Here is a 12,908-nt window from a genome sequence, read left to right as displayed (position 1 = left end):
TTTTTAAGATTGACTCACTCGCTGGCCTCATCAGCTCTCCACCAAAACCCCTGCACAACATTGCAAAAACAATACTTCGGTTTTCTGATCATGAAACGTTAGGAATGTTTGATTTGTTTTCGTCCTACCTGTACTGTTTCCTGTCTTGAAGCTATAAGTGGGTCAACACATGGTATTTAGCAAAAGTGTGAGTTATTGGCCCCAGTTTTATACGCTGTGAAGCACGCATTACCTTCTGATGAATATCTTTCAACGCCTCCACACATTGTGAGGGAATGATGTCTACTACAGTCCTGTTTAGGAATGGAGTTTGCTTTGAAGTGATGCATCTGTGGCTGTGAGCAGTGTCCTCTACAAAACTTTTACCTGCTGCTGTGCAGGCCCAGTTTGTAGAGCGCGTGCACGACCTCAGCGCACGCCAAGATGGCCCCGTGGCGACCGTGAAGGTCGGGAGCCACTGCCATGAGCAACAGCCGCGGCAAAACTGCAAACAAACAAGACAGAAAGCGCAATTTGTTTCCAATAATTGTAGGGTTCAGTCAAAGATGTGCTTCTTGAGGAATTTAACTTTCAAGTAAACGGGTATGGTGACATTGCTTACCTGAAGTCGCCATGTAATCAGGGGCTTGAGGCGTCAGGTTGTGGAGGGCTTTGGATGTGAGCTCTCGAATGGCACTGAAAAAAAATAAAATAATAATAAAAATATCTAAAAAAAAATGCACTGTAGGTATAGAAAACAGTTCAAGTTGAAGAAGCAATGATTGTCTCTGGACGCTCCCCTTTCCTCTCCCTTATCTCTCCTGCTTGCTTCTTTGTCTTTTCTTAACTTTCTTGTTGCCTCTTTTTGCACTGCTCTCCAAATCTAAACATAGGAGCTATTTACCTGGCCTCAACAAAATTGACAAGATCTTGGGTTTGGGGGAACCTGCTGTTGTGACTAAGCGGTTGATGCCGGACACACGACCGACTCTTGGGAGAAGAAGGAGGGCCGACCCTTTTCTGTCGAGGATGTGAAGCTATCTACCTATTTGGAATTATGACAACAGGACATCTGCTGATTGGAGTAAGCGTTGCTCTGGTTTGTCGACAAATTGGAAGTTGCTGGCAGTCTTCAAAGTACCCCAAAACTGCCACAAATGATTGGAGGATGCGGGAAGAACTGTGGATCACATCGGACTGTCTACCCTGCAGTTTTTCAGGACCAGTCATTGACAATTTAGAGTGAAAAGCAAATTGTATTTTCACTCGCATACAAAATCTATCATACACAATCCAACATGGATTGTTTCCCTGGCTTGGAGACTCTCCTGAAGGACAGTGCTGTGAAGACACAACAAACTCCCTTCTTGTCTCTCATGGACACACACCTGTTGTTGTTGACTTTGGACTAGCGACTGCACAATACATCAAGGCCGCGGAGCAGAGACACACTACGGGCTTACACACACACACACACAACCACAAAAATATACGCCACACATACACACAACACACCCCCAACCCAACGCCCTCGACGCAAATCCCATAGGGGTGATGAATGGATGGTCAGCGCCTGAGAGCAGTGGCCTACCATAATGACCCCAAACTCCCTTCCCTCTGTTACTAGATATCTGGATATGTACGTTGTAATATGTATATGTGCTTTGCTATGGAAGTTTTTTCCCACTCCAGACTGGGCCCCCTTAGGAGCCCAGTCTAGATTGTATTTTTTTACTCATCCTTCCCCAGCGTTTACCTTTTTCCCATCTTTTATGGGGCGCCTTATGGCGACCCATCAGCGTTCTTGTTCTGTAACCCTCTACACTGTTTTTTTGTCTCATCTTGAACAGGTTTGTGCTGAAAACGAAGTTTTGTTGTACTTGTGCAATGACAATGAAGACCTATCTATCTACTAGGTCTGGCGAAATTATTCTCTGCATTTGACCCATCCCTTGTTCACTCCATTGGGAAGAGGGGAGCAGTGAACAGTTGCGTGGGCCACACCTGGGAATTATTTTTAGTGATTTAACCCCCAATTCCAAACCTTGATACTGAGTGCCAATCAGGGAGGTAAAGTCTCCCATTTTTATAAGAACTTACCTGTCCCAGTGGTTGATCTTCATGGCTACCAAGTGGTCAATCATTACATTGGTGTACTCGGGAAAACTGGAAATGTAAACACTGACAAAAGAAACAAAAAACAAGAAATTGAACATTAAAACACTGGAACTGGTTGATGTAGATGCTCAAATCGGCTGTTCACATTTACTTTACAAGAGAGAGGGGTAGGATATTTCTCTTGTTGCCTTATTTGTATTTGACTTTATCAATTGTATTTATATTATCATTTGGTGCCGCCGGGACACAGCAGGAGGGGATAGGAAGAGGGAAAAAAGGAAGACAGGGTGGGAAATTGTGGGGACAAAAGGGGGATAAGGCAGAGAGACAACAACAACAACAACAACAGCGAACACAACAACAACAACATCAGCAAATAGGATATGTACCAATATGATTGTAAAAGTGGTAGCAAAGAAGCAGTTAGCGAAATAAATAATACATAAATGACAATGAGCATTTTTACACTACAACTGGAGCAATACAAATACCAATATAAATAGCGCTATTGATAATGAACAATAGCAATAATTGACCTCTGTAATCAACAATACAGTTGTTCAAATGCAACAATACATATACATAATGATAACTAGAGATACAAAATAATGCAGAAAAATGGAGGGAAAGAAAGAGGAGCCAGCTATATTAACCTTGTAGATTGTTATAGTAACAATAGATCAAGCTTTTTCAGTGTGCCATGTGTTACCCAGTTTACTCTAGGGCAACAACGTTAATTTATGCTTGATAAAACATGATTATGTGCATTTAATTTTCCTGAGGGAATTCTCTTGAAGGAATCAATAAAGTACTATCTATGTATGAGTATGTGTATGTATATGTACCTGTATATGTACAGTATGTACAGTGGGGCAAAAAAGCCTTTAGTCAGCCAGCGATTGTGCAAGTTCTCCCACTTAAAATGATGACAGAGGTCTGTAATTTTCATAATAGGTACACTTCAACTGTGAGACAGAATGTGAAAAAAATAAATCCAGGAATTCACATTGTAGGAATTTTAAAGAATTTATTTGTAAATTATGGTGGAAAATAAGTATTTGGTCACTTCAAACAAGGAAGATCTCTGGCTCTCACAGACCTGTAACCTCTTCTTTAAGAAGCTTTTCTGTCCTCCACCCGTTACCTGTATTAATGGCACTTGTTTGAACTCGTTATTTGTATAAAAGACACCTGTCCACAGCCTCAAACAGTCAGACTCCAAACTCCACTATGGCCAAGACCAAAGAGCTGTCAAAGGACACCAGGAAAAGAACTGTAGACCTGCACCAGACTGGGAAGAGTGAATCTACAATAGGCAAGCAGCTTGGTGTGAAAAAAATCAACTGTGGGAGCAATTATCAGAAAATGGAGGACATACAAGACCACTGAAAATCTCCCTCGATCTGGGACTCCACGCAAGATCTCATCCCGTGGGGTCAAAATGATCATGAAAACTGTGACCAAAAATCACAGAAATACACGGGGGGACCTGGTGAATGACCTGCAGAGCGCTGGGACCAAAGTAACAAAGGTTACCATCAGTAACACACTACGCCGACAGGGAATCAAATCCTGCAGTGCCAGACGTGTCCCCCTGCTTAAGCCAGTGCATGTCCAGGCCCATTTGAAGTTTGCCAGAGAGTACATGGATGATACAGCAGAGGATTGGGAGAAAGTCATGTGGTCAGATGAAACCAAAATAGAACTTTTTGGTATAAACTCAACTCGTCGTGTTTGGAGGAAGAAGAATACTTAGTTGCATCCCAAGAACGCCATACCTACTGTTAAGCATGGGGGTGGAAACATCATGCTTTGGGGCTGTTTTTCTGCTAAGGGGACAGGACGATTGATTCGTGTTAGGGAAAGAATGAATGGGGCCATGTATCGTGAGATTTGGAGCCAAAACCTCCTTCCATCAGTGAGAGCTTTGAATGGTTGACCAAATACTTATTTTCCATCATAATTTAAAAATAAATTCTTTAAAATTCCTACAATGTGAATTCCTGGATTTTTTTTCACATTCTGTCTCTCACAGTTGAAGTGTACCTATGATGAATATTACAGACCTCTGTCATCATTTTAAGTGGCAGAACTTGCACAATCGCTGGCTGACTAAATACGTTTTTGCCCTACTGTATACGTATGTTTGTACAGTGAATGTATATGTACAGTATGTGCTCGGTTGGGAGAAGAATAAAGCATTTGCAAAAAGTGACAAAAAAGCACAAAAAGCAAAAATGTATAGTTTCAGGACTATAAATCACCTTTCTTCAGTCGCTTATTTTTATTTTTTAACATCACACACAAGACGGAGGCATCTGTGACTGCTTGATTTTTCCCTAGTCAAAAAAGTGTATTGAAGAGTCTAATTATTTGCTTAATTGGCACCAACTATCCCTCCGACTTTGTCTTCTTATTGTGTTGGAGCAGGTGTTTTACAATGTGTTTATGAATGAGTGCACAGGCAGGGCCAAATCTAATGCTGGCGCTCCAGATTTGTGTTGTGCTGCCACAAATCACACACTGATGAAGGAAACCCCTTTCTTAGCCCGCCCCCTCTGTGTATACCCTATAAACTGTATCTCCTATAAAAAAAAAAAGCAGGCATCCCTCTACCTACACGAGGCGCAAAAAGAAATGTTTAATCACTAACCAATATTGTTGAAGTAACTGATACTAAAAACAAGCTAAGTGTGGAGCAATACAACTAGACCTAGTTTGTGGTCTGCTGAACAAGTGCATATTTGTGTAATAAAGGCAACTATCTGTCAAATATAGGAGCTGCAAGTTTGATCATTGTGTTTTTCTTAAGCAACAATAGGCTAATCTAGCATGATGTTCGGTCAAAAGGTGACTGTAATGTTTGCAATGTCGGTCACATAGCTAAGCTGCTGTTGCTAACCTTTGTGTTATATTGCATTATACAATTGCAGCGTTACAGTGTATATGTAAAATGTGTCAAATCAGAGTGGTATTTTTTGTCTCTTAATGAGTGCCCAGTGTACTGTATTTGTGTGAATATCGGTATTACTGCATGTATTTTCCTACCTGGTCTTCAGATAGCAGTTGTTGCGATTTCCCACTGCATGGTAGTCGGCTGCAGTTGCAATGTCAATACCATGTGGAAATGTCCCCTGTTGATTGACAGACAAACACGCCAATTCAGCCCAGAGGAACGTGGCCACACACTTGAAGAGTGATTTAGAGCTGAGTGACAGTTAGGGACTGTGGTTCGCTCCTGCCCTGAAGCTGTACTGGAAGGCTATTCCAGCTTCAAACGTTTTCATGAGCACTACAAGTTGTATCATGAAGACCTAGACACTATTTTGACAGCAAATAAGCTTAAAAATAAATCACGGTAAAGGTGTACGAACCCCGTTTCCATATGAGTTGGCAAATTGTGTTAGATGTAAATATAAACATAATACAATGATTTGCAAATCCTTTTCAACCCATATTCAGTTGAATATGCTACAAAGACAACATATTTGATGTTCAAACTCATGAACGTAATTTTTTTTGTGCAAATAATAACTTAAAATTTCATGGCTGCAACACGTGCCAAAGTAGTTGGGAAAGGACATGTTCACCAGTGTGTTACATCACCTTTTCTTTTAACAACACTCAATAAACCTTTGGGAACTGAGGAAACTAATTGTTGAAGCTTTGAAAGTGGAATTCTTTCCCATTCTTGTTTTATGTAGAGCTTCAGTCCTTCAACAGTCCGGGGTCTCCGCTGTCCTATTTTACGCTTCATAATGCGCCACACATTTTCCATGGGAGACAGGTCTGGACTGCAGGCGGGCCAGGAAAGTACCCGCACTCTTTTTTTACTAAGCTACGCTGTTGTAACACTTCCTGAATGTGGCTTGGCATTGTCTTGCTGAAATAAGCAGGGGCGTCCATGAAAAAGACGGCGCTTAGATGACAACATATGTTGTTCCAAAACCTGTATGTGCCTTTCAGCATTAATGGTGCCTTCACAGATGTGTAAGTTACCCATGCCTTGGCCACTAATGCACCCCCATACCATCACACATGCTGGCTTTTCAACTTTGCTTGGATAACAGTCTGGGATGGTTCGCTTCCCCTTTTGTCCGGATGACACGATGTCGAATATTTCCAAAAACAGTTTGAAATGTGGACTAAACAGACCACAGAACACTTTTCCACTTTGCATCAGTCCATCTTAGATGATCTCGGGCCCAGAGAAGTCGGCGAGGTTTCTGGATGTTGTTGATAAATGGCTTTCGCTTTGCTTAGTAGAGCTTTAACTTGCACTTACAGATGTAGCAACCAACTGTATTTAGTGACAGTGGTTTTCTGAAGTGTTCCCTAACCCATGCGGTGATATCCTTTAGAGATTGATGTCGGTTTTTGATACAGTGCCGTCTGAGGGATGGAAGAGGTCACGGTCATTCAATGTTGGTTTCTGGCCATGCCGCTTACGTGGAGTGATTTCTCCAGATTCTCTGAACATTTTGATGATATTATGGAGCGTAGATGTTGAAATCCCTCAATTTCTTGCAATTGCACTTTGAGAAAGGTTGTTCTTAAACTGTTTGACTATTTGCTCACGCAGTTGTGGACAAAGGGGTGTACCTCGCCCCATCCTTTCTTGTGAAAGACTGAGCATTTTTTGGGAAGCTGTTTTTATAGCCAATCATGGCACCCACCTGTTCCCAATTAGCCTGCACACCTGTGGGATGTTCCAAATAAGTGTCTGATGAGCATTCCTCAACTTTATCAGTATTTATTGCCACCTTTCCCAACTTCTTCGTCACGTGTTGCTGGCATTGAATTCTAAAGCTAATGATTATTTGCAAAAAAAATAAAATGTTTATGAGTTTGAACATCAAATATGTTGTCTTTGTAGCATATTCAACTGAATATGGCTTGAAAAGGATTTGCAAATCATTGTATTCTGTTTATATTTACATCTAACACCATTTCCCAACTCATATGGAAACGGGGTTGGTAATATGAAGTAGTATGGTACAATGGTGTAATCACAGACCTGTCTGCCGACGTTCTCCTGGAAAGCGGCCTGAGACAGAGTGAGACAATAACAAGTTGAATTCTGTCACCACTCAACTGATAGGTTATGATAATTGATACGAATGCCAAATACGTACAGAGGCAGCTCTGCGGCAGCTGACTTCTCGATCAAACACGGTGGTGACCTGCAAAGAGCTGTGGAAAAGCACATATACATTAGACACTTCATTTTGTTGATTAATAGAAGTTGAGTGAGAGGAGCCAGATGAGGTGGCTCGGGCATCTGGTCAGGATGCCACCCGAACGCCTCCCTAGGGAGGTGTTTAGGGCACGTCCAACCGGTTGGAGGCCACGGGGAAGACCCAGGACATGTTGGGAAGACTATGTGTCCCGGCTGGCCTGGGAACGCCTCGGGATCCTCCGTGAGGAGCTAGACGAAGTGGCTGGGGAGAAGGAAGTCTGGACTTCCCTGCTTAGGCTGCTGCCCCCGCGACCCGGCCTCGGATAAGCGGAAGATGATGGATGGATGGATGGTAGAAGTTGATTTCGAACATTACATATATTCCCTCTCGCTTTAAATCAGCTTTCACCAACCTTTTTCAAACCAAGAGCTACTTCTTGGGTACTGATTAATGCGAAGGGCTACCAGTTTGATACACACTTAAATAAATTGCCAGAAATAGCCAATTTTCTCAATTTACCTTTAACTCTATGTTATTATTAATAATTCATGATATTTATCTTTGTGGAAACACTGATCATCCTAATAGTTTATCACAATAATAATATATATTTGATGACATGTTTTTAATAGGTTAAAATCCAATCTGCACTTTGTTAGAATATATAACAAATTGGATCAAGCTATATTTCTAACAAAGACAAATCATTATTTCTTCTAGATATTCCAGAACAAAAAAATTTAAACAAATTCTAAAGACTTTGAATTAAGATTTAAATTTGATTCTACAGATTTTCTAGATTTGCCAGAATATTTTTTGGGAATTTTAATCATAATAAGTTTGATGAAATATTTCACAAATATTCTTTGTTGAAAAAACAGAAGCTAAAATGAAGAATTAAATTAAAATGTATTTATTATTCATTACAATAAAAAAAAAATAAAAAAAATTACTTGAACATTGATTTAAACTGTCAGGAAAGAAGAGGAAGGAATCTAAAAGGTAAAAAGGTATACGTGTTTAAAAATCCTAAAATCGTTCTTAAGGTTGTATTTTTTCCTCTAAAATGGTCTTTCTGAAAGTTATAAGAAGTAAAAAAATATATATGAATTTATTTAAACAAGTGAAGACCAAGTCTTTAAAATATTTTCGTGGATTTTCAAATCTATTTGAGATTTGTCTCTCTTCGAATTAAAAATGCAGAGCAAAGCGAGACCAGCTTGCTAGTAAATAAATAAAACTTAAAAATCAGAGGCAGCTCACTGGTAAGTGCTGCTATTTGAGCTATTTTTAGAACAGGCCAACAGGCGACTCATCTGGTCCTTACGGGCGACCTGGTGTTGGTGACCCCTGCTTTAAATCAAGCCCGAAAGGAGTAGGAAGAAGCAAAGCTTATTTAATCATTCCTCCTGTCAACTTAATCGCAATTACTAACAAACACATTAGTTCTTGTTCTCAATTTCCAACATAATTTGTATCTAATAATTCTAAATATGAGTGTTCGGAATAGTTAAAACCGTTACGTTTCACTTCTTGAGATAATATCTTGTTTTTCAATAGTTCCATTTATATGTCACAATTCTTTTTGGATTTGTAAACACTTGTAGTTCCAATAGCCTCTTAAAGGTGATAATATTAGCACATTGACTGATTTGCTTCATCTATTCCAGTGGTTCTCAAATGGGGGTACTTGAAGGTATGCCAAGGGGTACGGGAGATTATTTTGAAATATTTTAAAAATAGCAAAAATTCAAAAATCCTTTATAAATATAATTATTGAATAATACTTCAACAAAATATGAAAGTAAGTTCATAAACTGTGAAAAGAAATGCAACAATGCAATATTCAGTGTTGACAGCTAGATTTTTTGTGGACATGTTCCATAAATATTGATGTTAAAGATTTCTTTTTTTGTGAAGAAATGTTTAGAATGAAGTTGATGAATCCAGATGGATCTCTATTACAATCCCCAAAGAGGGCACTTTAAGTTGATGATTACTTCTATGTGTAGAAATCTTTATTTATAATTGAATCACTTGTTTATTTTTCAACAAGTTTTTAGTTATTTTTATATCTTTTTTTCCAAAAAGTTGAAGAAAGACCACTACAAATGAGCAATATTTTGCACTGTTATACAATTTAATAAATCAGAAACTGATGACATAGTGCTGAATTTTACTCCTTTGTCTCTTTTTTTTCAACCAAAAATGCTTTGTTCTGATTAAGGGATGCTTGAATTAAAAAAATGTTCACAGGGGGTACATCACTGAAAAAAGGTTGAGAACCACTGATCTATTCCATCATCAAACCCCACAGTTTTGTACGTGCATGCAAATAATTTCAGTTAAGAGTTTTCTCTCAGATTGCACTCCTCTTTTGTTGATAATAATTATTGTGCATTATTGGGTAGCAGGTTATAGTTTGATTTGTTCATAATTTTAGCTGTTTGTAAATGCACCAAATCAGCTAAAATGGTTTCATTAGGGACAATTTAATATGAATTAATAACATAGAGTCTGTCTATACTCCATGTGACGGAGGTTTTAATTGAACGGTATGTTTGTTATTACCGGTATGACTCTGATATTGATTGACATTTGTTATTAGCAGGAATAACCAGCAGACAGAAGAAAGAAGGAGAAACCTCCTTTTGGTGCCAAGGCTAAATGAATGCAGATTCAAGTGATTGATGGTGATATTGGACAAGTGACATGGTGTCAGTATGGTTTGCACACAGAGTCTGAGGCTCTTTTTAACTTAACAGCGGTCTTAAGAAGCAACAGTAAAACCCTGCCATCGCTGCAGCAACACAGCACCTCCTCATTATGCACCAATTATCACGGCGAGCAAGTGCGTTAACGATCCCGGGAATTCTAAGCATCAGCATTAGAACCCAAGCAAGTCGTTTCTGTGTGTTCTCTATTAGTGTTGGTTTTGTATTTATTAACATTTGTTGGGGATGTTATTTCTTACTTTTAAGGTAATCAAATTACCATTCTTCTGTTCAAATTGAATTCCATAAAAATGAAAAGACATTGTTTTCCAAAAAAAAGCGTACGTTTTTTTCTATTAAAAAATTGTAGCTGTTCAGGGACCATGAGGCACTGAAACCGTTTCAATACTACCAAATAGGTACAAGTATCAGTTCAAATGTAAACAATATCCATTTCTATTCCAAAAACGGTTTGTTTGTTTTATGTCATTTCGGTGACATATTTATTTCACAGAAAAGAGTACTGAATATCATTTTTACAGCAAGATATAGAGAGCACACAAATCCACTCTTCATGAGGGCAGGATTATTACAACTAAAAGACATTGTAGAATTGCATAATCTATTAGTGATGTTCAAAGATAGAAAATAAGTTATTCTGAAGGACTTACAAAAGTTGTATTTGTGTTCACGTCTGAAGATGAGAAGCACAGAAGGCCGTATGATTTTAAACATCCAAGAGTGCCAACACATTTGAAAGAAATGTGCTTGTTTGTTGCTGCTGTGAAAGCATGGAATTCTCTAAAGAAAGACTTATAAAGTTGCAAGAATATCTTTGAATTTAAAAGAGTTACAAAAAGAGACAACTGGAATAATATCAAACTGATTTTTAACTTTGATTGGACGTGCCATTGTGAAAATTCTTAAACGAAAACTTAAAAAGTATGTTGGTGGAGAGAACAGTTATAAAGTCATCTAAAAAGGGGGGCAAATAAATATAAGAATATTATTCTTCCATCTGCTCCTTTCTGATCATGGAAATGTATAAGAAACAAAAAACATGAAAGTGTCAACTGTACGTGGCGTGTATATACCCTATTTCCTTGAATTACCGCCGGGTATATAGTATGCGCCTGCCTAGAATTACTGCCGGGTCAAACTCGTTTCGCTAAATAATTAGCGCATACTTAGCATTACCGCCGGCTCAGGATTAACGCCGGGTCAAACTCCTTTCGCAAAATATTATTTTTATTAGCGCATGTCTAGAATTTCCGCCAGGTCGAACTTGTTTCGCCAAATAATTAGCATATGCCTAGAATTTCCACCGGGTCAAACTCATCACGTCACGAGTGACACTTCACCTGTCATCAATTTCAAAATGGCATGGAAATATCATATTGCACATGTACGAAAAAAGATGTCTAAGAGTATTTTTATATTAAACAAGGTAAAATATGTGTTAGATCATAGGGCAATGCGTATATTGTATTCTGCACTTATATTGCCATATATCAGCTACTGTGTGGAAGTGTGGGGGAACACAAATAAGAGCAACATAAAGGCATTGTATTAATTACAGAAAAGAGCTATAAGGATTATTCATAAAGTACATTACTTAGAACACACTAAAATATTATTTATTAACTCTGGACTATTGAAACTACAGGAGCTATTAAAGCTACACATTCTGTGTCATGTTTAAGGCTAGAAGTAATACATTACCAGCAAATTTACAAAAAATGTTTGTCATCACTTCTGAGAATACAGGGCATAGAAGAAAAGGTCATTTCAAACAGCAATATTCAAGGACAACTTTAAAACAAATGTGTACATCAGTGGTGGGGGTAAAATTGTGGAATTCGAGATAAAAAACTGTAAAAATATTATCCAATTGAAAAAAATATATAAAGATAGAACAATAAGATCATATGAACAGCCATAAGTGTTTACATTTTGTTCTTTATTTATTATTTTACTTAGTTTTTTTGTCTGGTTTTGTATTTGCTCTGTATCCTTCCGTGAGGTGTATATTATTATTATTATTTTCTCTGTTTGGTTTATACTTTTATGAAGTTTTGCACTTGTTGTGTTTTTTTGTGGGTTTTTTTTTTTTGATTGTTTCATTACATTTGGATATATGTGTCAGTGTAAATGATATTCATGCAGTAAGATAATCTATTATGTCAAAGGGGACAAGAAATCATAAGATTTTCTTCATCCTGCTCGTTCTCAGGCATTGGTGTGTGAATTTAAATTGTATAATTGAGGTATAATTATGTATCGTTCAAAATGCACATCAATGAATGAGATGAATAAAAATGAAATGAAAATGGAGGAGGCTGATTTCAATCATTTGGAATCACATAAAGAGAAGAAGATTAAGAGCTATCAGTAGAATTTAAGGTCCAAGCTATTGAATATGCTAAAAAGAACAGTAAGCAGCTATGTTTTATTAATATACCGTAGCTGCGTGTGTCAATATGAGTCATTAAATGACTCCCGCCTCCTGGTGGTAGAGGGCGCTAGTGATCCTTCTTGCGACAACTCGGCTGCAGAAGAAGTGACAACTAGCAGCAAGAGTGAGCAGTGATCGTTTATTTTTTTTCCTCTCGCTTGCACTTTTAACATGGAGGATTACATATCTAAAATAAAACAGTTTTCTAAACTGGACTTTCAATCGAAGCAGGAGGTCATAAAGGAAGATCTCCATCGAGACAGAGAGACTTTTAAAACTGAAGAAAGATAAGGAAGACTTTTATAAACAAGTTATCGATGCTTTTGATTAGAAGGAGCTGCGCATGGACTTCATTTATAAGTAAAGGTAAGACCATAATAACTTTTTTTTTATTAAATGTGCTTTTCATGATGGTATCCTTACATTACACTCAGATTTATAAGCGCAGACCTAAATTTACTG

The 12,908-nt window shown here is 38.2% G+C and overlaps 1 protein-coding gene across 1 annotated transcript in view; it reads right to left on the bottom strand.

Moving 5' to 3' along the window:
- The window catches only part of tbcd (tubulin folding cofactor D), an 82,461-nt gene that overhangs the window by 31,777 nt on the left and 37,776 nt on the right, over window positions 1-12,908 (bottom strand). The window contains exons 15-23 of the mRNA XM_061884678.1: window positions 7,233-7,290; window positions 7,115-7,144; window positions 5,146-5,231; window positions 2,080-2,160; window positions 602-675; window positions 367-484; window positions 233-293; window positions 129-151; window positions 19-50 (exon numbers count right to left, since the gene is read on the bottom strand). Of these exons, the coding sequence (XP_061740662.1) occupies window positions 19-50; window positions 129-151; window positions 233-293; window positions 367-484; window positions 602-675; window positions 2,080-2,160; window positions 5,146-5,231; window positions 7,115-7,144; window positions 7,233-7,290 (563 nt within the window). The remainder of the gene's footprint in view (window positions 1-18; window positions 51-128; window positions 152-232; window positions 294-366; window positions 485-601; window positions 676-2,079; window positions 2,161-5,145; window positions 5,232-7,114; window positions 7,145-7,232; window positions 7,291-12,908) is intronic.

This window comes from Nerophis ophidion, linkage group LG23 (assembly GCF_033978795.1).
Source record: "Nerophis ophidion isolate RoL-2023_Sa linkage group LG23, RoL_Noph_v1.0, whole genome shotgun sequence".
NCBI lineage: Eukaryota > Metazoa > Chordata > Actinopteri > Syngnathiformes > Syngnathidae > Nerophis > Nerophis ophidion.
The sequence above is the reverse complement of the archived record's forward strand: the minus strand, read 5'-3'. Positions and strand labels throughout refer to the sequence as shown.